This window comes from Mycteria americana, chromosome 5 (assembly GCF_035582795.1).
Source record: "Mycteria americana isolate JAX WOST 10 ecotype Jacksonville Zoo and Gardens chromosome 5, USCA_MyAme_1.0, whole genome shotgun sequence".
NCBI lineage: Eukaryota > Metazoa > Chordata > Aves > Ciconiiformes > Ciconiidae > Mycteria > Mycteria americana.
This window is the reverse complement of record NC_134369.1, coordinates 36,726,596-36,748,518: the sequence shown is the minus strand read 5'-3', so window position 1 is coordinate 36,748,518 and position 21,923 is coordinate 36,726,596. Positions and strand designations below refer to the sequence as shown.

The following is a 21,923-nucleotide window of genomic DNA, read 5'->3' as shown; positions in this document are numbered from 1 at the left end:
TTGCTTCTGTAGGGACTTTTGTTTTTCTCCCTCCTGAGTTCAGATGGATGTGATGTTTGAAATGGACAATCTTAAACAGTTACAAACTGGGATTAAGTTTTTAAATAAGGAAGAAATAATTTTCTGAACACTGGAAGAAAATTTCTGAGAAGAATTCCTTCTGCTGTGGAGCAGGCTGCTGAAGGGAAGCGTAGGGGCCTTGTTTCCCAGTACAATTAAATTTTGAATGGACTAACTGCAAGAAAGTCATTAAATGGAGGAATCTTGCATCCAGTAGAAGGGCTGAGACATCCTTTGTAGCAGGACTTTATCTGAAGGTTGTATGTTTGATTTCATTTGTCTGTAATGCCACAGCAGATATTAGTAAGGCACCTTTCCTGAATATTTACTTGGAAATCAGCAATGGTGGCAAATCTGTCTAGCAGAGCTCATCTGGTGTGGTTTATATATCTTCTGTCCTCCTCCTGCTCCCAGGATTTTTGTAAGCCTCTGTTTATGGCATTGCAGTTTGTTAGGAAAAGGATTATGACACTACAAACAGAATTAGGAGTTTTAAGGGGTAATAAACAGCCGGAATAGATTACCTATTTGAATAAAAATGGTTCATGTTTAAAGGCAGCTGGTCTACTAAAGAAAGTCAGAGATAAATTTGATCAGCAAAGTTATGAGAAATAAAAAATTTCCTGGCAGTTCATGAAGCACCTTCTGTTGCCTTTTTTTTTTTTTTTAAACCACAAACCTGATGAATTCTACTCTGTAAAAACCATTTGCTTTATAAGAAAAGCGGATGTGAAAATGTCATGAGTTGTAAAACTGCTGAACTGAAACTTCCCAGATACATAGTTGCTTAAACTTGTTCAATAAAAAATTCTTCTACATTTGGAGATGGTGGGTGTTTCGGTAGTTGGCATTTTGTGCCAGTAATCCAGAAATAATCAGCATGTCTTTTTTTGTTTTGTTTTGGGTTGTTTGTTTGTTTATTTTAATAGGAAATGTGCTTTAGGAAGTGAAAGGACACAATCATAGACTGTGTGATAAGCCAGTTTTCCTGTTTTCTGTACTGGGACTGTGTTGCAATATTAACAAACAATTTCTAATTTAGGTTTCTACAAAATCTGGGTTGGATCCAGGTGGAGCATGGCATGCCTGGGGCATGGCTTGCCTTAAAGCTGGAAATTTGAGTTCAGCAAGAGAGAAGTTTAACCGATGTTTAAAGCCACCTATGGATCTAAACCAGCTGAACCATGGTTCAAGGCTAGTCCAGGATGTGATACAGTACCTGGAGTCCACAGTGAAGCCCATACTCATTGCGGTAAGGGTCTTCTGTTCTGTCTGCTTTGAAGGGCTTTAGCAAAGCCAAGTATTGATGTTTTAATACACATCTCATAGCAATGCATGTTACAATATCAGGTGTTAGATTTCTTTCCTTCTTTTGTCATGATTGCATATTGCAGACTGAATATTGTTGAGAAATTTGTTTGTTGCTTCCTCACAGTGAATTGGTGGCTAAGAACCAGATCATAGGATTTTACAGTAATTTGGGGTATACTCAGTGGAGGGGAAAGAAGCTGTACTGGTTAACATGTTATTACGACAGTCTGAGGAAACTAAACTCAGTCCCAACAATGTTGTGATGTTGTGGTAATGCCCTTTTTCTACTGAGACTCTGATAACTTTGCAGGAACTCAAAAGTGAATTTACAAATGCTGTCCCACTCTTCTTTCCCTGTCAAAAAGCACTCTTACGTGGTTTGGGATTAGCTCTGGAAGTTCTGATTATGTACAGAAAAAGTGACTTTTAGTACTAAGTAACTGCAGAATCATAATGATGAAAGACCTCTTAGTAGTACATATTTTAGGAGAATAAAAAAGCCTGTTCGAACTAGGTTACTGGAGTAGCTGTTGACAGTGGAATTGTGTTTAAGTAAACAAGCCTGCTATCCATCCCTGGAAACAGCTGTGCTAGCTACAGCAACATTCAGCACCTCTGTTGATAGGAGGGTTCCAGTCTAGTGTTTATAAAAAGCATTACTGGAGTCTCACCCTTCTAAAGCAATATCTGTTTTAAAAACAACAACAGAAATGCTTCAGGGCTGGGTGACAAGATCTAATTGAAAAGAAAGTTTTCCTCTTAGTCATTAACTATCATTGATTCTCTGTTTTAATGGCAGGATGATGATTACTTTGCCACGTTGAGGGAACTTGAAGCAACACTGAGAACGAGAAGTCTGTCTCTGGAGATGATGTGTGAGGGGAAGATTCAACACAACAGCTACTATCAAGAGTGCTTGTTCTATTTACATAGTTACAGCACCAATCTGGCAATAATAAGCTTTTACATGAGGCACGACTGTATGAGAGAAGCACTGCTTCACTTGTTAAATAAGGTGAGTAATCTAATTTGCCATCACCTAAATGAAAATTGGAGAAGTAGCTAAGAGGACTCCAAGGCCAGTCTAAGATGGTAATGAGCATCATGTAGTATTCTGGGTGTTTTTCTGCACAGGAGTTTTCTGAGGTCCTAAATGTTGTTATATGAACTATCCAGTGACTGACAAGAATTCAGTGACATGAAAAAATAACTTTCATCTTTACATCTTGTGTTTAATCTCTCCTCCCTATTGTGTTGAAACAGTGGCTTCTAGAGAGTAGAAAAGTGCTTCTTTTTTATTTGTTTATTTTAGAGCCCCTGCATCAACAGCACTTTGTCATCTTTTTTCTACAAAGCTGAAAATTAGGACTATTGTTACACAGTTCAGAAGAGACAAGGAATATTTCAAATTCCAACATGCTGATAACAGTAGACACTTTACCCTGTATCATAGTGGCTCTTGTCTCTTGGCATTGTTCGTTTAATCACACCCCCATATTTGCACTTCTGTAACTGTTAAGAATACAGGATCGCGTCCCAGAGGACAGAAATCTAGGGAAACAAAAAAAACGGTTTCCAGTTCTGCCTTAGGAGAACTGCATAATGTAGGAGGGCTTGAGAATGTCTGGAGAAAACAGTTCTGTTGGTGCTAAATTACAATTAAACCTAGAAATTATTCCAACAGGGTTCTCACTAATTCATTGAGGGTGCTTCTTAGGAGGTGTGGAGGAGATGTGAATCCATTACATCTCACCAGCTTGAAAGCTGATAAGTGTGTAGGGTTTTTTGTTTTCTTTTTTTAAGTTTCTGTGCTTGTGTTTGATTTACTAATTTTATTATTATTATTATTATTATTATTATTATTATTATTATTATTAATTCTCATTGAGAATGTACAACTTGAGACACCAAATTCCATTATCTTCAGTCTGCTTATGAGCTTATTAATAGAAAATTAAGTTGTCCTATTATCTCTGCTTTCTTATTATATCATCAACCATTCTAAGCTCATGTACTCATCTGCATATTAAATTTGTTTTTCAAATGTGTCCTTTGTATCAGTTTAAATTTGCCTTTAAAGAAAAGTTGCATATTTTTGCAATGTTGGTGAAACAATTGCACAAGTGAAGTAGCAGACGTTGAAAATGCTCTAGACACACAGTCTGACACGGAAGTTTTGAACAAGGAGACTGGTCGTGATCACGCAAACTAGAGAGGAAGGTTTGTTACCTTAAAGGTGTAAGGTACTAGGATTCTAATGAAACATTTTGCATTTGGTTGTTTGGAAACATTTTATGTGTACAGGCTTTGTAGCTTGTATCTTCCTGTGAGATTTAAAAAATAATTTTTAAAAAATCCATATCATGTCTTTAAAATGTTTATGCAGGTCATGCTGTCACACATGCTTCTTTCCATAGTAACATTAATATGTGAGGCTGCGTTGGTGAGACCATAGTCAGGAGGTCCAGGGAAGTAAATATCCCCCTCAGCTCGCTACTTGTGAGGCTTCATCTGAGCTACTGTGCCCAGTTTTGGGTTCCCTAGTACAAGATAGACATTGTCAACGTGGAGCAAGTCTAGTGGAAGGCCACCAAAGTTATTAGGGGCCTGAAGCACATGATATATGAGGAGAGTGACAGAGCTAGGTTTTTCCAGCTTGAAGAAGATAAGGCAAAAGGAGATCTATGTGCTGTTTTCAGCTACCAAGTGGGTAATTATAAGGAAGATAGAGCCAGGCTTATCTCGTATGTGCACAGTAAAAGGGGAAGAGACAGTGGACACAATTTGGAGCAAGGGAAATTCCAACTGGATATAAGAAAAAGGTTTTCTTGCAGTGAGGATGTTTAGACATGGGATCTGGAGCCCAGAGAGGCTGTTGAATTGCTCTACTTTGTCATGCTGAGAACTTGACTGGACAGGCCCAGAGCAGCGTGATGTAATTTGGAAGCCATTCTTTGAGTGCGGGTTTGAACCAAATGACCTCCAGAGATCCCTTCCAACCTAAATTATTTATTCATTTTATGATCTCTGTCACTTAATACGCCTTTATGTTATATAAGGAAAATCAACAAGCTACAGCGGCTTTGCTTCAAGCTATCTTTCTGATGTTTGTGTAGGAATCCCCATCAGAAGTGTTCATTGAAGGGATCTTCATTCCAAGTTATGAAAGTGGAAAACTACATATGTTGGAGAACTTGCTGGAAACCATTGATCCAGGATTGGAGAGCTGGGGAGTCTACTTGATTGCAGCCTGCAAATACTTGCAGAGAAAGAACTACTACCATATTCTGTATGAGCTGCAACAGTTCATGAAGGTAAGATGAGGGTCAGTGCCATATCTTTCAGTGAAATGCTGAATGCTGTCAGACTTTTGGTTATTTACTTTGGTGTAAATCTGCATGATGGACAAATATATTTTTGCTACTTTCTAGTCCTAAAAAACAGATAGGAAAGCCTGAGCCTGACTGAAGCTGACTATGTGTTTGTCATGGATCTGGCGCATTGCAGTAGCTTAACTACTTGTTTAAAGAAAATAGAGCATTGCCTGCTTTATATGAGCACTTTAGTGCAGACAAGGATTAGTGAAGGTAGTGTACTTTGGTCCATCTTAGTGTTCAGTGTATTTCTTCTAGGATCACGTTCGTGCTGCCATGACCTGCATTAGATTTTTCACTCATGGAGCAAAGTCTTACACTGAACTGGGAGGCAAACAGACATGGCTTCTAAAGATCAAGGACCATCTCAAAGTCTACCTGCAGGAGGTGTCAAGAAGTTCAGGAAGGAAAAAAATGGCATTCACTTTTCGGAAGAAAATGTCTGCTACAGATGTGTCAAGGTATCTATAAACAAGAAGCTAAGTTATAGGAAAGGGGAAATTCAGGCTTTTGTGGTTTTTTGTTGGTTTGGTTTTTTTTTCCAGTGGTTGTGTTTAAGTTGGCTTTAGCTAACATATGCTAGCTGTGCCTAACCCAAATCTGACTTATGTAGTTGCAAGTATAGGATTCCCATTACCTTTTCCCCCAACATCCCAACCCAGGAGATAAGCAACTGTTTCTACTAAAAATATCGGTCTATGTATCATCTACCTTCCTTTAATTTAAAAAACAAACAAAAACCCCACAGACCCTACAGTGCAGACAGCTATATATCGATCCACAGGTTTTCTTGCTTTTACTATTCCTTTCCTCTCTACAAAGCAAACAGCTTTGTGGTGCTTAGCTGCCTAGGTTAACTCACAACATTCAACTGTGTACAATTTATAGGTGCCAGACATAACTGAATCCCTGTATTCAAAACTTGAAGTGTAAATTTAGCCAGATCTCTCTTGTACTTGGGCTTTTATATCTTGGTTTTCTTAGTGGCTTTTTTCTTTCCTTTTTTTTAGGCTAGACCCTAACTTAAAGGTGGTGGGGAGTGTGTGTGATGAGGTAGAAAAGAGGGAGCCAGGTATTCATTTAGGATCCAGATTCTCTGGCTCACTTCTTTGAAATAATGTGAACAAGTGCTCACCTTCAGTTGGTGATGCATGTTGAGTGTGCACAGATCTGAAAAGTATCTCATTGCTTCAGACTTGGCTACACAAAAGACAAAGTAAAAAAGTAACTAAAATAATTATTGTTTGGAAATATGTCGTATTTTGAAATGTATTCAAGTGGTAAGTTCACACAAATAATAGTTGACACTTTCTCTATTTCAAAGTAAATGAGATTTCCCCCCTCCCCCCCCCCCCCCCAGGCACATCAATACAGTTGATCTGCAGATGGAAGTAACAAAGTTCCTCCATCGATGTGAGAGCTCAGGAACCTCTCAAATGACAGGTTCCTCCTTGCCCACGCTCTTTGGAAACAATAACATGAAAATGGATGTTGCTTGCAAGGTACTAACTGCTATTTCAAATACTATTTATTATCAACAATACTATTGATATATAGGTTGAAACATTTGATGGTTGGAGCAGCCTCTGGTACTTTTTATGGGCTGGTTATTTGTGCATGTATGCAACCTACCACTTATGAAAAATTCATGTTTTTCCTCAAAGTAGCAGAGAACACCTGAGAACCTGGAGCTCCTCTCCTCAAAGTTGAAAGTTTCAGAGGCAGAGGATCTGAAATCCAAATAGTAATGTGCCTTTTGACTATAAATCATATTGTGGTTTGAAGCAAGGCAAATACTGCTATTATTCTAACCCTTCTTAACTTTAGCTCGGTTCCATCTGTAACTTGCCCAATGTCCCACAGGGAATCAGTGCATGACAGTAGACTCCATAGTTACTCTACTTGTTGGGGTGGTGCTGCTTTCTGTTGAAGTAATGCATTGTCTTTTGGCCTTAGGGAAAAATCTGGATCTGCGTTATTATTTAACAGTATGTAATGAAAAAGGAATGTGCATGCTCAAACTTGTCTATGCCTTTCTTTTCAGGTCATGTTGGAAGGCAAAAACATTGAGGAGGGGTTTGGGATTGCATTTAGAGTCCTTCAGGTATGGAAAAACTTGATATAACAAGCCCTAACGTTACAAAAGAAAATCCTGCAAGCAGCAGTTATTTAACCAAAAGACTTTTTTGCAAAATGTCTTTTAATCCCTAAAAAGGAAAACCTCTTGTGAGAAAAGTCACTAGTTCAAGTCTTAAATGTCTGTGTATTTAGAGGAACATTAGTAAGGAAATGAAGACGCTGCTTCAGTACGACACTTCCAAACTAATTGGCTCCTACAAAGGAATTAAGTACAGTTTTTCCTTTCCTGTGTACCTTGTTCAGTCACTTAACTCTGGCAAACCACAATCACAGATGTGAGTCGAGAGCTCTGACTTGGTAGCTCTCTGCAGTTCATGATAGTCGTGCAAAGACACAGTGAATAAATAAGGCCAGAGCTATCTCTGTACTATTCTCCTGGCTGGGAGAGCAAAGCTAATTAACTGGAAACTCTCTCTGGGGACCTCTCGTTCCTCAAGTCTGGGTAGAAGTTGAGGTGCTTATCAGTCAGCATAGCACATGAACCTCCAAACTTTTCTGTATGTTTCTCATCCATATATTAGGAACTGCTGAAAGATACTGCTTCAAGCAGTGCAGTCTGCAGTTGCCTCCTGGCTGGGACAGGGGGTATAGCAGGGCCACTTCTGGACAGAGGTGGCACACTGAAAGAGTATTTGTGGTTATGGCAGGCCCTGCTCCTTCTTTCAGGTCAGGATGTACAAGGTAGAATGCCTGTTTGTAGTGAGGTGGAGAGCCTTAGAAAAATAGCACTTCTTAGCAGCAACAGCAGTCACTACCTCCCAGTAAAAATGGAGCAGCAAGTCCAGCTGCCTAGCATCACTTCTGTTTCCTTCCTTTTTTTTTTTTCTTTTCTTGCCTTACTCATGGCAGGATCAGTCCACAGCTTTTATCATCTCTTCCTTCATGTGGGAGTTGTACGATGGTCAGTTGCCTCCTGTTTCTTGGGGCAGACAAAAGGTGGCTGCTGGTGGGGTGGCTGGAGGAATATAGTGGGAGCTTGCTAAGTGAGGGAGAGGTGGGTAGGGACCTTAGGAAAGATCTTTTACCAGAAGAAATTAAACTGATTTTTTGCCACCCCTGAAATGGAGGCAGTAACAGTGCTCTTGTTCTTGAGCAAAACTGAGTTTTACCAGTCTGATTATAGAAAACCTTTAAGCCAGCCCTGAGCAGCGGTGACTGGAAAATCAGAGGCCCCCAAAACAGCTTTGACTTTTTGGAGCATGGTGTGATATTTTTGTCCTTAGGAAAGATTGTCTCACTTGTATAGACTCCCTGTGAGAAAACCTGCTGAGAATATTTAACACGTTGCTCTGATGTTCCAACTACCTCTAGGACTTCCAGCTGGAGGCTACAGAAGTGTACAGCAAAGTGGCCAAGCAGCTGGTGAAGCAGCAGAAGTACAGTGAGATCCGGCAGCTCCTCAAGTGTGTCAATGAGTCTGGAGTTGCAGCAAAAAATGATGGGGACAACATTATCCTAAACTGTCTAAATGAGTTCAAGAACATTCCTGCTGAGGTAATTCTATCCTGCATTGTGCCCCTTCTGAAGTAAAATGGGTATATACAATACAGGCTACAGGGAAACCATGCTGTGGTGCCTGTGCTGCTCTCTTAGTGAGTCCTGCATATCTTCTGGCTCTGTACTACATGCATTGTTTAAAGGTGGGAGTGTGTGGTTTGCCTTATGCAAGTTACTCTGAGAGGAAACGATACGTAGCTGTAGCGTGCTCCTACCCTGCACTTCCCAAAAAAGTACCCATGATGGGGAGAGAACCTTTGCTTCACAGGATCCTGACAAATGCTCCTGATCAGGGTGGGAGGTGTTCCCTTCAGTGAGGCTTCCCTGGCTAACACAGAGTATGTGTGGAGGCAGAACCTCCTGCCTCCACAGGAAACAATTTTAAGATTCCCTTTGCCTACCACAGTGTCTCTTCCATCCCAGTGAAGGAAGGAGATGCCCTCTATGAAGTTCTGCTAATCAGGCTAGGGGAAGCAGTCCACCCTGTGGGTCAGGGTGGGCCACATGGGCTGACTCCTGCTGAGGTGCAGAGAACCCGCAAATTCATTTCATGCAACGCGAGCCATGTCCATGGGGGACTCCCAGGCTCATAGCATTCTCTAGGGATACCCCACAGACATGGCAGGCAGGAGAAGCTGTGGCAAAGGGAAGAATTAGTCTTTGTATCTTCTACATCTGCAGCACTTGCAGCTGGGGCAGTGTAACTATCTAGCTGTGATCTCAGCAGCCCTTCCTCTATGCAGGGGTTTGGTCCCTGATGGCATGAAGGTTTGCAAACTATAGTCACTCTAAGTGTGAACACCTTTTCCCTTCTTTGGATACAGGATCTCGATAATCTGATTCAGGATATGGACAGTGATGAAAACAAGGTAAGTAAAAGTACAGTAGAGGAACGCCTTTAGCGAGAGCTAACAGCCCAGTCTTGGTCCACAGGCTATGTGCTTTCTTTCACTATCTTCTCTCTTATCCTCACTCAAGCCAAAGTTTTGAAGGCCGCTTCCTAGATTGTACAAATCACAGTGAATTCCTCAAGGCTGGGGTGTTTGTGACTGTAGAGCTGTGACATGAAGGTACCCATTGATGTTATCCCTATTAGTTCCTTGCCGGTCCTCCAAGTGAGGGCATGGCATTTGTTATAGCGGGAGGAAAAGTATTCCAGGGAGGCGCATTGGTGGGTTTGTTGATTTTGTTATCCAACTTTTCACATAGGTGCATGTAAGTTTCTAGTAATGGCAGACAGCTAATGAGGATCAACATATCTCCAAGATGACCCTTTCAGCTTGTTGTTTCAGGATTATACTATTTCTATTGCAATCGAGAGTTAAATGATAAAACTTCTCCAATTCTGATATACTTTTTTTCTTAGAGGAACCGAGGCCTAAACTACTTGGTTTCTTTGTTAGCTTTCGTACCAGCCGGCCAAGCCACTGGAGAGTCACAGATAAATGTGAACTGTAGATGAACTTATAGATGAAGAGGCTATGGCTCAGCATTTATGGATTGTCTTAGACCCTGAGTGGCATAGCTGGGAATAAAATCTTAAGATTTGTGACTGTCCTCTGTCCTGCTCCAACTGACAAACTTACTGTTGTATGTAGATTGAAAAAGGGGCTTTTCATTCTGCCTTGATGTAAGATCTATCACTGAAAGATGTGAGCTGTTCTAGAACCAGCAATGGAAGAAAATGACTGGTTTAGACTCTTTGCTATGACGATATGGTAAATTAATGTACAAGATAGGACTCCTGATGCTAATTTCATGGTGATACAGTAAAGAAGTTTCCACAAGAGACAAACTTAATAAAATACAGCTGTCTATCCATCTTTTACATTGGGATCTGCTCCATGCCATACTCTGCTTCATAATATGCTGCTACTACCTTGTACAACACGCTTCTGAACTAGGTATTTCCAGTGAATCCTTGCTTAAGCTTGTCCTGTTAGTTTACAACAGCTTTCTAACCAAGTTCTGCCTGCCTCTTCTGCTTCAGATCCAGGCCTACGTGATGTGCAACAAGTTGCGTTCTGCCTATCTGGTCTCGGTGAGACAGGAGAAGACCAGAGCAGTGCAGCTAGTCCAGCATGTGCGACAGCTGGCTGAGAACAGCGGAGACGATGTTGTGAAGGCCATCTGTGCCCAATGGCTCTCAGTGCACCAGCCCAAAATGAGAAATCGGCTTCCCCAGGGCACTAGGAAGTAATAAGTAATTGACATTCACCGTCATACAGAAGGGGAAGGCTTCAAGACAGCTTAAAGGAGTGTGGTTCAGCAATCTCTTGGTAAAATGGAAGTCTTGACTGATGTTGGTGGCAAATGGATGCTGCTGATGTGCCTCTTGTGAAAGGAAGGGAACTAAATTCCAAGTGCCAGTCCTGTATTTTGACAAACAGTCACTACCTCAGGGTGTTTTTTGGCTATCTTTTTGAGGGGTGGGAGGGAGGGGGGCAGTTTCAAACTGAACAAGCAAGAATTTAGGTGTATGGAAGAGAGCACTTCTGTTTCTGGTTTGGGGGTTTTTTTGGTTGATTTTTTTTGAAAGGCACTGAACTTTATTGTATGTTTTTTATTTTTAATCCAGAAAACCTATACAGAGAGGACAGAAGAATCTCATCAACTCAGTGTAGCCTAGAGTTATAAACATTTTTGTGATTATGGGTTTGCTGTAAACTTTTTCAAGATAGGAGAGATCTTCTTTTACAAAGACTGAAATTCAGAGATTTTTTTTTTTAAGCTTCTATACAAACCATTGCTACTCTTTCCCCCCCACACTAGTACAATGTGCCCAACTTCTTTAGTTCGTTTGAAGAGGTAGGAACTGATTCTTCATGGCAGGTTTCTAGTACACCAGTGCTGCTGTCTGATGTGTGCCGTACATATGGCACTTGCGCCCTTACTAGATGGATGAAGTTATAAAGGGCATATCCTGTAAGGGGAGTACAAAGGGAAAATAATCCTTTAAAATAGTTGAAAAATCACATACCTCTTTCTCTGCTATGGTAATGTCCAATAAATCGTTGCTATGCAGCTTTATCACTGAACAGTTGTCAGTAAACTTCCACAGTTTTTCATCAGGTATAGCAGACAATATGGACAGAGCAAGCTGTGGTAAAACTCAACAGGTGGTCTGTATCCCTGTCACACAGGGATTTATTTGTTTCTTACCAGAATAATCTGTCCCTATCAGGTACAATAGAACACCAGACTAAATTTTTATTAAGCGGACACACTGTATAGACTATATTGACAGGCTTTGCTCTGGAAGTGTTAGGTTAACTCAGTTTTATGAAAAAGCAGGAATCTTTGTGTAATGGCTGTGTTCAGGGATCTTGAAAAAAGCAGCTGCTTCTCTGCAACCAGGATTGGGACATGAGAAATGGGCAGAAGAATGGTAGGCAGTAGTAGGACCTTCAGAAAGAAACAGAACAAAACATGGCACTCCACAAGAGTTTGTGTTTGCTGTTTACATGTATTTCGGTACAAGAGGTAGGAAAACTAGTTCACTTTTTTTTGTTAAAAAGTTTAGTTGTTTACTTCAAAAGAAACAACATGTTTTCTGAAGTGTAATATAACTGTAAATAGTTCTAGGACATAAAATAATTGAGACTGTCAAATAAGAGTTTTGTGCTATCCCCAAGCTCACTGTAGTGACAGAACAGACTTCCAGGGTATTGGAAAGAACTTGGTCCATCTCCTTTAGTGTTCTGTGAGCAGTGCCCTACTGACACAAACACCTCTCTTTGGAGGTACTCCGCTCACTAGAGCAGGGCTAGAAATGTCTCGGAGCGAAGCAGTCAGAAATGACCACACTTAGCTTTCAGAATCTCCTGACCACAGATTTGCATTATCTCATTAGTGAGCAGTACTAATGAAAGCTGCTTTTGTTTTCTTGGCCAGACTGACCTAGCTTTCCATCAGATTACAGCCGTTAGGCTAATCCTAAAACGTGACACTATCCGTGTCTTTGATCATTTCCAAATCTCTAATTGTGGGGAGGAGGTTTTACTGTTTGTGGGTATCCAGGTCTGCATTGCTGTAATACCTACTTTTCTGCTCAAGTTCCTTCAGCTGTACAGAGCACAGAGTGAAGTTTGCCATGCAGATCAATCAGTTCTGTACCTGCCTTTCTTCCTGACCTCTTTGCACTGTACCTGATGCACTTTATATAGTGTTTGTTGTAATTTGATGTTCTTAACCTGGAATCGTAGGGGTCTTTCTCTTACCAGCAGAACTGGAATTTTGATCCTGACTAACTGCCTTGTGTCACGAATAGTGCAATTATCAAGAGGCTTTGAATTTTTGAGCATCAAAAAGGGAGTACTGCCAGTTAAAAAACTTCTCTATTAATGACTAAGGTTTGTTTACAATGAAAAAAGAATAAAGTATTATGACTGTTAACATATCTTCTGTTTGCTTTTTATCTCAGCATAGCTGGGTGTCTCTTTCTAGATCTGTATTTTGCTTTTGGCTATGCTTAGCAGAGTAATTAGAAGGGGGAGAGTTGTTCTGTCATGCAAAATCTCTCTCTGCTACAGTGTCCTCACCATTTAGATCAATTGGAATTTCACATCTTTAGAAGTCCTTCCAGTAGCCAGGTAGCTAGCTCAGCTCATACATGTACTGTCACGAACCAGTAATCCTCTTCAGAGAGCTTTGCAAGTTAATCCAACTCTCCCTTACAAGCCTCCCTTTGAGACAGCTAAATGAGCTTTAGTTCCCTCATTTTGCAGATCAACCTAGAAGAAGGTATAAATGATTTGCCCAAGGTCAAAAAGAGTGGGTGTGTGTCTATGGAAATATGTAGTTATGTGTCTTACATTAAATCTATCCTCAGACTTCTTTGGAAGAGCATTGACCTGCAAGGGCAAAATACTTCAGGCTAGAGACACAGTCTGCTTTTTTTAAAATGGTTTCTATTGCTCCTGAAAGCCACTTCCAAGATCAGAGGATCACATGTAGAGAAAGCAAGCCAAGCCTGCAATGCTAGGTAGCATTCTACTACTACGTTGTAGTTGTGGATTTAACTTCATATTCAAGAAGAAACATAAAGAAGGAGGAAAAAAGGTAGAGTGACACGGAGAAACACAAAGGGACTTTAAAATGTTATCCAAACTGAGCTCTCTATATTAGTAAGGCAGATGCAGATAACAGCAACACCAAGTAAACCTATTCAATATTTCTGAAGGAAGATACAGTCTCCTGTTATAAAAGGAAAATGGCTTTATTTAGTATTGCTCAGAGGTAGCACAGGACTGATCTGCATAGGTAGCATCCAGGCAAAAAGAATTAATCATAAAATTAGCATTTGTTTCCCAAAACTGGCAGCTGGTCACAGTGGCATGCTCAGATGCAAGTCCAAAAACTTCCAGATTTTTTTTCAGAAGCAGAAGATAATCCAATGAGCTGTCACGCTTGTTTTCTAACTGCTTAACTCTTTCACAAATAATCTCTGATTATGGATCACACTCCAGCAATTTGCACCAAAGTAGCACTAGAGTTCCAAGGGAGCAGTCCCATTACTACGTGGATTGCCCCAGCTGCCTTTTGGAAGTGCAAGCTGTATGGTACTGCAAGGCCAGGCTGGCAGCCTTGGCCAGCCAAGGCCAGTAACTGCGGGGCAGACATGCAAGGATTTCTGTGCAAGTCTTACTTTCCTGTCCTGTAGCTACCTCAACCATAATATCAAGATAGTCCCAACCTCTGCTACCTATTTAGCTCTAGGTAGTTTGCTGTCATTTAAAGCTAAAGTCTCAGCTGGAGTTGTTTAATGTTTTTTAACATAGTTGAGATGTTTTTTACTCATTCTGCTCTCTTTTCTAGGTTCTAAAGTCATTTAAAGTTCAGCTGGAGGGTTTATTCTGACAACTTTTACACCATTTTTGCTCAATACCTGACAGGAGAGATGTTAATTTTTTTTAATAAGGTAACTTGCCTACACACAATTGCACAGCTTTTAACCTCCCAGTCACCTGCACTGAGACCTGGGTTCTCAAAAGATATGCCAACCCTCAGTTAACTTACTGCAATCAATGGGCATTTGGGGCCAGGATACTTCAGTGGCTAGGGTCCAGCTTCTTACAGAGAATATAGAGAAAAATAATTGATTCCACTTAAAAACTTTACCTAATGCTTGGCACAAAAAGGCCAGCGCCTGTTTCTCTGTGCTTGAGAGCATTTGTATTGCATGTAACTGCCAGAAAAATCTAATATCCTAAAGTACTTTCACTCTGCCAGGTCAAATAGTAGGAACTGAAAATAACCTCATAGATCATAAGTTTAGAGTCCTACCTTTTTACTATTACTGTTAGGAAAAAAACCTTTAAATAAAGGTAATTCTTTGTTACTTCATAATCTAAACCTAAGACTGCAACCTCCATTTCTATTCTAAAGCCAGAGAACAACAGCCTCTGGCTGTTGTGTGAGATACCAAGCAAAGGTTGCTCCCTGTGTCGGTGCTCTAATTCTCCAGTTAGGAAGGGGGACTGGTTGCTTACAAATCTCAATCCTTAAGTGTAATATGCCAGAAATTCACATTAGATTGTGTCTGTAGAGCCATCATTAGGGCAGCTGAAGTATCAGTGTTCTAATCTTGAGGTGTCTCAGCAGTGCTCTTCCAGGAGAAGCACCGCTGCCCTCAGCCAGGTACGTACTTGACATCTGCGTTGCTCAGTCCCACTGGATGCCGAGGAGCTCACAGCTCACACTCCAGAGCTTCTTTGCTGTCTCATCATCCCGACCCCGTGGAGATACGTATGCTGGCTGGCAATCACTGTAAGAAGACGAACATTTTTTTATTTTTTAAGTCAAAGATCTCCATCTGCCTTAGCCCACTGAAATGTCTGTGTTAAGATAACGGAGCTATTTTCTATCAGCTGAACTTCAAGACCAATTGAAGGAGGGGGGGGAACTATCCAGCAAATGAGCAAGGGTTGGTGCTAAGCCACCTTGAGAAAGCTTTCCAGCTGGCTAGGGAAGAGTCTCTCCCAATGGCACCAAGAACTGGCAAGCAAGTCTAGCTCTATCTGTTGTCTCAACTCTTAGAAAAACCTATATATGCTCTACTATATACTCTTCAGTGTACATTCTCATTAATACCACGAAAAAGGGCTATAAAAGCTAACCAAGCTTTTTCAGGAGCGCCTTTTTGGTCAACCACTACAAAAAAGCCACTAAAACAGCCCTTCACTCTAAACTATTTATCCCATCCTATTCATCCCACTACATTGCCATTGCATGAAAGGCAAAGCTTCCCCAGAATAATAATATGGTAATAACCATGTATGATTATCCCCTTTTCCATTATCCTCTGGACTGTGGCTCCTTTCTTCTCAGCTCCTGCAATCAGACAGCACTCTGTCTGGAACAGAGACTGTGTGTTCTCATCTGTAATGCTAGATGCTGCAATAACATGGGAGTTTAAGAAAAGAGAGGAAATTGCATCTCATAAGATTTCTATCCAGCCTAGTGTTTTTAGAGCTCCAAGTGCACAGACTCTGATGTTCCTGAAATGACTGGTGGACTCCACCTGTCTTGCTGTGGCATGCAAATTGTTTTCTTAATGTCTACACTTGTGCTTTATATTCTGTTGCCTGGAAAGTATAAAGGATTTTAGGCTAGTCCAATGTAAATTGTGAATTACTGTTGAAGCTATTCATTTCCCACTAAGTCCAAAACTCCTTTCTTTTATGACTTTAAAATGCACCAAAGTTTTCTGTACTCCAGCACATAAATGCTCCATTTATATCCTGGGACAGACAGTCATCTGGGGAAGATTAAGGCATCTATTTATATACTCAAGTCTGATTAAGATGGTACAAACTCCCAAGTGAAGATCAGACAAAGTCATTACAGAGACTAATCTGGTCACATATCACAAGAGGAAAGCTGCAAAGACACAAAGGCTCCAACAGTATCTGGGGGGGAGGGGGGGGAGGAAGAGATGACAAATTTTCACGTTCATTTCCCAAAAACCAGTATTGTTACACTGCTCTACGCCCAGTGGGAAGCTGACCGATACATCTGCATGAATCTGTTCAAAGGGCAGTCTTCAAATCTAGGATGATGATGATGACTTGGAACTGCTCTGGGCTGTAGTTTTGGTGAGGGGAAAAGGTATAACTATGCAGGGTCCTGGAGCAAGTCAAAGAAGTCAAGAAACAACAGAGTTTGTAGTGTGAGCTACACAAGACAGTTTGCGGGACAGAGCGATAAGCATGCCAGCAGGAGTCCCTCCCAGCTGGTGGGTCTGCCACACTGCAGAATCAAGTTATTTTGTCACATGCCAATCCTGAAAATCTCACTTCCTAGCTCTGCAGCACCATCAGCCCTCCCAGCTCCCTGGGAGCACAGGCCCCTTCTGCTCCAGTGCGGTAAAACTACAAAGAGAACCAAAGTGGTCTTCCCAGGATTGACTCAAGTGACCTCATTAACTAAACAGCTCTACTGAAAAGTGATTTGCCAAAGTCTCAGGCAGATCAGGATTAGAGCTCTGAGCATGTGATAGCCATTCCTGCGCTTTGGGTACAGTGATATTCCTAGCACTAAAGGACCTGCTATTGTGTGAAGTGTTGCACAGGTCAGGGATTTCTTCTAACACAAATCCACTGCAACAGACCTGGAAGGGGTAATGGTCTAGTATTTGTCAGCCTCAGTCTTATCCGCCAGCCTCTTACCCAGTCCCTTCTTAATGAAGAATGACAGTAAGTCCCATTTTCCCCAGCCAACAAGGTTGCCTTTCACAGTATATCAGTCTATCAGCTTGCACCCACCTGAAATACTGTCCTGTCACAGAGTCTAGCTCCTCTGCCACTGCACAGTAGACACTGGTCTGAGCTCCTTCCCAAGGTGTCTTCAAGAAGAACGAGAATATCTTCCACAGCCACGTCATTACAAATGAGTGCCGGACCAGCTCAGAATGGACAGAACCAGGATGGAGAGCGTTTGCTGTGACTTTAGTGCCTATGGCAAAAGAAAGTAGTCCAGGACAAATCTGCATGCATCAAACTGCCTTTAAAAAAAGGGTAATATACTCCTCAATTCTACCTGCAGATATTCTACAACTTAAAGGAGGAGTCCAGGCATCGATACAGGGAGAGTAAGTGAAGTCCCCCGTAGTTACTGCTTGCTGGAGCATCCCCGACTCCCTTCCAAGCACTGCAATCACTACATGCCTTCTGCAAAACAAGGTGCTAGAGGGCCTGGGTGCTAAAACACCAGCAGTTTCCATCTGGCTTTTGAGAACACCAGCTTCTTTTTATTTACTGTAATACTAGTTTCCTAGAGAAGACACTGCTTCTGTTTTAATGAAATAACTACTACTTAAGTTTATGAAAAGGACATGGCTGTGACAGATGTTGTGACTTAAGAGGTACTGCCTAGTCCTATGTTTCTGTTCTACAGGCCACCAACATTTAAGGCAGCTGCGTATGCATTAGCTTTTCTATTGGAGACTGCAACTGTAGTTCAGCTCCTTCTGTTTTTTCAGCTTCTACCCACATACCACAATTGTCTGCATGGACGCAGCTAGTTTTTGACCAGCACCAAAGAAAAATGAAATATACTCAACTGTGCCAAGCTACTAAACTCCTCTGCCCTGTTGTTGTAAAGACAATTAGTGTTTTAAGTCCCCTGGTTCCACAGACAGGAGATATTTTCTTCTTGCAAAGAGCTGTCAGTGACCCTTGCCTCAAACCATTTCATTTCTGCATAGCCAATTTCTACACCTTTCTTCAATCCACTCTCCTCTCATCCATGGTGCTCAAAAGCCAAGTGGAAAAACACTCCGCTCTCCTCTGGGACTTGCCTTGCAGCCGCCTTGCCAGCTCCCGGGTGAAAAGCACGTTAGCCAATTTGCTGTGACAGTAGGCGAGTCCACGATTGTAGCTCTTCTCACCATGGAGATCATGGAAGCGGATTCGGCCTCCATGATGAGCCAGCGAGGACACATTCACTATGCGGGCTGGGGCAGACTGCTTCAGACGCTCCAGCAATAGGAAAGTCAAGAGAAAATGACCTAGGGGTGAGAGGAAATGTCATCCTTCTCTGAAGGGTTCCCCTGCTGGAATTTCAAAGTACTTACATGTTATATCTTACTGCTGCCCTCATTTCAAGTCCAGGGAAAAGAAGACCCCCCCTGAATCAAGAGCTAAACTTTTTTGGGGCCGTTAAGTTCTGCTCCTCAGCTTCAAAAAGCTGGAGCTGCCATACATTTCAAATGTCCCAGGTAACACGTACAGATACTTAAAGTGGATCCATGATAAGAAAATACATTGCATTGCATCTAACTCTGGCCCTCCATCCTTCCCCAAGAAGGAAGGATGAGGAAGAGGAAAATCTGAAAGCAGGATTTTCCTCTGGCATTTTGCCACAGATATTGAATGCAAATATGACTCCACTGGCCTTACCAAGATGATTGACTCCCAGGTGCATCTCAAAGCCATCAGCAGTCTTGGAGTAAGGGCATAACATTACTCCAGCATTATTAATGAGAATATGGAGTTCCTTCTCCTCTGCAAGAAACAACAGGCATCTTTAAACAGGGAAATAGAGACTGAATACAGGCAAGAAAGTGGCACAAGTCAGCCAAAAAAACCCACACCTGTCTGAGTTGCAGCCACATCGCCTCAATAAAATAAGGATAAGCTCCTACCACAGACTAGCTCATGGCCTCTGACAAGCCCCTGCTGTGAACTACAGTACCCAACATGGTACAGAGATTGTCAGGGATTTGGCATTTGCTAGAAGAGCAGAAGCAGTCCTTGGTAAAATATTCTCACTGAAAAGAAGGAGCTAGACACTGTGCCTGCTAGAAATTTCTCAGCAAACTCCCGGATGGACTTCGTATCAGCTAAGTCCAGTTTCTTCACAATGACTTGCTGGTTCCCCGTCTCAGCTCGGATTTCACTGGCTGCAGCTTCTGCCTTCGCTATGTCTCTGCAAGCGACAATCACCCTCGCACCTGCAAGGGGGGAAAAAAAGCAGGAACAGAAGCTGAGATCGCTGGAGCACACTGGATGATCAAGGCTATGACAAGCAGGCTGACTATGCACAGCGCTTACAAACAACGTATTGTTTCTTTAGGGAACTGGCATCAGTCAGGGGAGCAGCTGGGAGGGACAAAGCCTTTCCTACTATGTTGTTAGCTCTGATCCAGCCCAAAGCTGTTTTCAGACCAGGAAAATGCACATCTGAAGTGCCTCTGTCCAGGTTCTCCCAGGTCAGGAGTGTGTACCACAACACTGGTACGATACGGTTGTATCTGCCCCTGTAATGGGAACGTCAAGCCAGAAGCACATGAAGATACTTGGATTCCAGCCGATTTCTAAACGGATTGTGAACAGGTAGTTTAGTCTCCTTCCCAGTTACCCAAAAAGCATTTAAACCAAATTAGCTTGAAACATGAATAACTAAAGCATACAGCAGTGGACCTATGGCATTTCCCAGCTTCATACAAGCAGAACCCAGCGATACCAGGAACTTCCCCAGTCCTCTCAAAACAGTTGCAGTGCAGAGCATTTTCATGTCACAAGACACATTTTTGGAGATCAAGCAATGAAACCAGCTGAGGAACTGGGGACTTGCACCTAAGTGGTTACAGCCTCTGGAGAAGCAACACTTGGGCTCGCCTGAAATAACTTTGGAATCCAACTCACTTAAGCGTGAGCATAAAATACTCCTCCCTTAGATCCAGAAACGGGACTATTGATGCACAGGCATACACACATCAGCCGCACAGGGATGCCTGCTGATGAAGGCCGGCGACTTGCCTCTTCGCGCGAGGTCTCTGGCAGTCTCCTTCCCGATGCCTGTGTTGGCTCCTGTGATTATCACCACCTTCCCCTCCAGCTTAGCTGTTGACTTACACTGTCCTCCAGCGACATACCTCCTGCAAGAGAGGGACGGGGCCCGAGGGCAGCTTCCCTCCTTAGGGGATTCGGGTCGGGGCTCAGCACCCAGAGCCCCCAGGTTTCGCCCCAACGGTCGGGCTGACCGCTGCGCTCAGGGCCCCGGGGAGTCACGGGCGCCGTCACCTGAAGAGGTTGATCACGATCGTGTCGTGACCGGGCCACCGGGTCAGGTTCCCACTCGCCCGCCCAACCCCCCCGCCTCACAAACACCGGCGGGGCGGGGCCCGGCCGGGCAGGGGGAGGCCCCGCCCCGCCCCCAGCCCGGCCCCGCCGCTCCGCCCGTGGTCAAGTGGGACCACGGCGCCCATTGGCTGCCGCCGCTAACTCCGGGGACCCGGCCAACGGGCTCCGCCGCGGCGCCGTGAAGAGAACGCGGGCGCCGCACCCCGGGCGCCTCTCTCCGAGCTCCGGCGGCTCTGGGGCCCGGGACAGTTCCGGGCGCTCGGAGACTGCGGGAGGCCCCGAGCCACGCGCCGCCGCCAGTGCCAAGGGTGTCGCAAGCGCGTTAGTGTCCCTGAGGCGCTGGAGCTGGGGGAGCGTGAATAACGGCCCAGCCCAGCGCGGGCCACAGAAAAGGAATCCGTTTTATTCGTGCTCCCGCCAAACGAACAAACAGGCAGACCTGACCGCCGTGAGGCGCGGCGACCGCCAGCCCCGCCCGTACCCGCCGCACGGCGGGGCGGAGGCCGCCGCCGCCGCCGCTACTCGTGCGCGCGCGAAAGGCCAGGGCCGCGCTCGGTAAGACGCACCTGATGTAGGGCGCTGCCACGAGGAGGAGGACAGGGACGGAGACGGCGGCGCCCAGCGCGGCTCCCCAGCAGGTGAGCATCGCCGCCGCCCGCTCCATGCGCGCTGCCAGCGCTCAGCGGCGGCTGCCTCGGCCCCGCCCTGTCCGGCTCCGCCCCGCCCCGCCCCGCCCGCGGCAGGCGGGCCCGGGCGCGGCGCTCCGCCGCCCGCAGGACAGCGCGCACCTGGTGCGCCTGCGCGGTGGCTCCTCTTTGCCCAGGCATGGCCGGCGTCCCGCCCCCGTCGTGCCAGCTGCTGCCGGGTCCTCTCGCCCCGGGCACCCGCGGGTCCTGCTCCCTGCCGCGGGTGTGCCCCCGCAGGGAAGACCCGCTGGCAGTAGGGAGCGGGCCGGCTCTGCGCCAGCAGCCTGCTGCTCAAAAGACCCCGTGCAGCGCGCGGCTCTGACCTGGGTCTCTCAGAACGATGGGGAACTGCCGTTTTAACTGCACTTTCCAGCTAATAAGCCGAGAAATACCTGAAGAGAAAGCCCAGCGGCTGTCTGGAAAGACATCCAAAGTACATTTTCATGACCTCACGCCAAAGCTTATGATACTAAGCCTAGCAAAACGTACGAAACGATGTATAGGTGTACGTAAGCACGCGTTACGGGCTCGGAGAAGCGCGGCGGTGGGTTCAGCGGTGCTCACTCCCGCCGTTCCCAGAGAGTGTGGAACATAAAAGGCCCAGGGCCCTGAACGGTGCTGCCTCCTCGCACCCGCGCCTCCTCCAAGCGCTGCGCAGCGGTACGCACCGCAGGAAACGCGGTGACGCCGTGTGCTGACGCCAGCGCCGGCGGCCCAGCGCTGCCGCCTCCCCCGGGAGACTACAACTCCCAGCAGGCAGTGCGCGCCAC

At 44.2% G+C, this 21,923-nt stretch overlaps 2 protein-coding genes across 7 annotated transcripts in view; one reads left to right on the top strand and one right to left on the bottom strand.

Moving 5' to 3' along the window:
- The window catches only part of ZFYVE26 (zinc finger FYVE-type containing 26), a 52,831-nt gene extending 40,057 nt beyond the window's left edge, over positions 1-12,774 (top strand). For all 6 annotated transcript variants that reach the window (XM_075502968.1, XM_075502967.1, XM_075502964.1 and 3 more), the window contains 9 exons: positions 1,103-1,312; positions 2,171-2,386; positions 4,488-4,685; positions 5,004-5,206; positions 6,106-6,247; positions 6,790-6,849; positions 8,196-8,378; positions 9,206-9,250; positions 10,372-12,774. In XM_075502968.1, coding sequence (XP_075359083.1) covers positions 1,103-1,312; positions 2,171-2,386; positions 4,488-4,685; positions 5,004-5,206; positions 6,106-6,247; positions 6,790-6,849; positions 8,196-8,378; positions 9,206-9,250; positions 10,372-10,581 — 1,467 coding nt within the window. In that variant the 3' untranslated portion in view covers positions 10,582-12,774. The remainder of the gene's footprint in view (positions 1-1,102; positions 1,313-2,170; positions 2,387-4,487; positions 4,686-5,003; positions 5,207-6,105; positions 6,248-6,789; positions 6,850-8,195; positions 8,379-9,205; positions 9,251-10,371) is intronic.
- An 806-nt stretch (positions 12,775-13,580) lies between these two features.
- On the bottom strand, positions 13,581-21,282 carry LOC142410427 (retinol dehydrogenase 12-like). Its single transcript, XM_075502972.1, has 7 exons — positions 21,034-21,282; positions 20,144-20,262; positions 19,180-19,335; positions 18,782-18,886; positions 18,181-18,390; positions 17,147-17,336; positions 13,581-15,147 (listed from the first exon to the last, which is right to left on the bottom strand). Exons 1-7 carry the CDS (start codon positions 21,129-21,131, stop codon positions 15,045-15,047), a joined length of 981 nt encoding a protein of 326 aa, XP_075359087.1. The 5' UTR covers positions 21,132-21,282; the 3' UTR covers positions 13,581-15,044.
- Between the last annotated feature and the right edge of the window lie 641 nt (positions 21,283-21,923).

Coding starts and splice junctions, on each gene's coding strand:
- LOC142410427 (XM_075502972.1), bottom strand. CDS start 21,131: ATGGAGCGGGCGGCGGCGATGCTCACCTGCTGGGGAGCCGCGCTGGGC. Junction 20,263..21,033: donor GTGGCAGCGCCCTACATCAG/GTGCGTCTTACC, acceptor CCTCTCTTGCAG/GAGGTATGTCGCTGGAGGAC. Junction 19,336..20,143: donor CAGAGACCTCGCGCGAAGAG/GCAAGTCGCCGG, acceptor CCCCCCTTGCAG/GTGCGAGGGTGATTGTCGCT.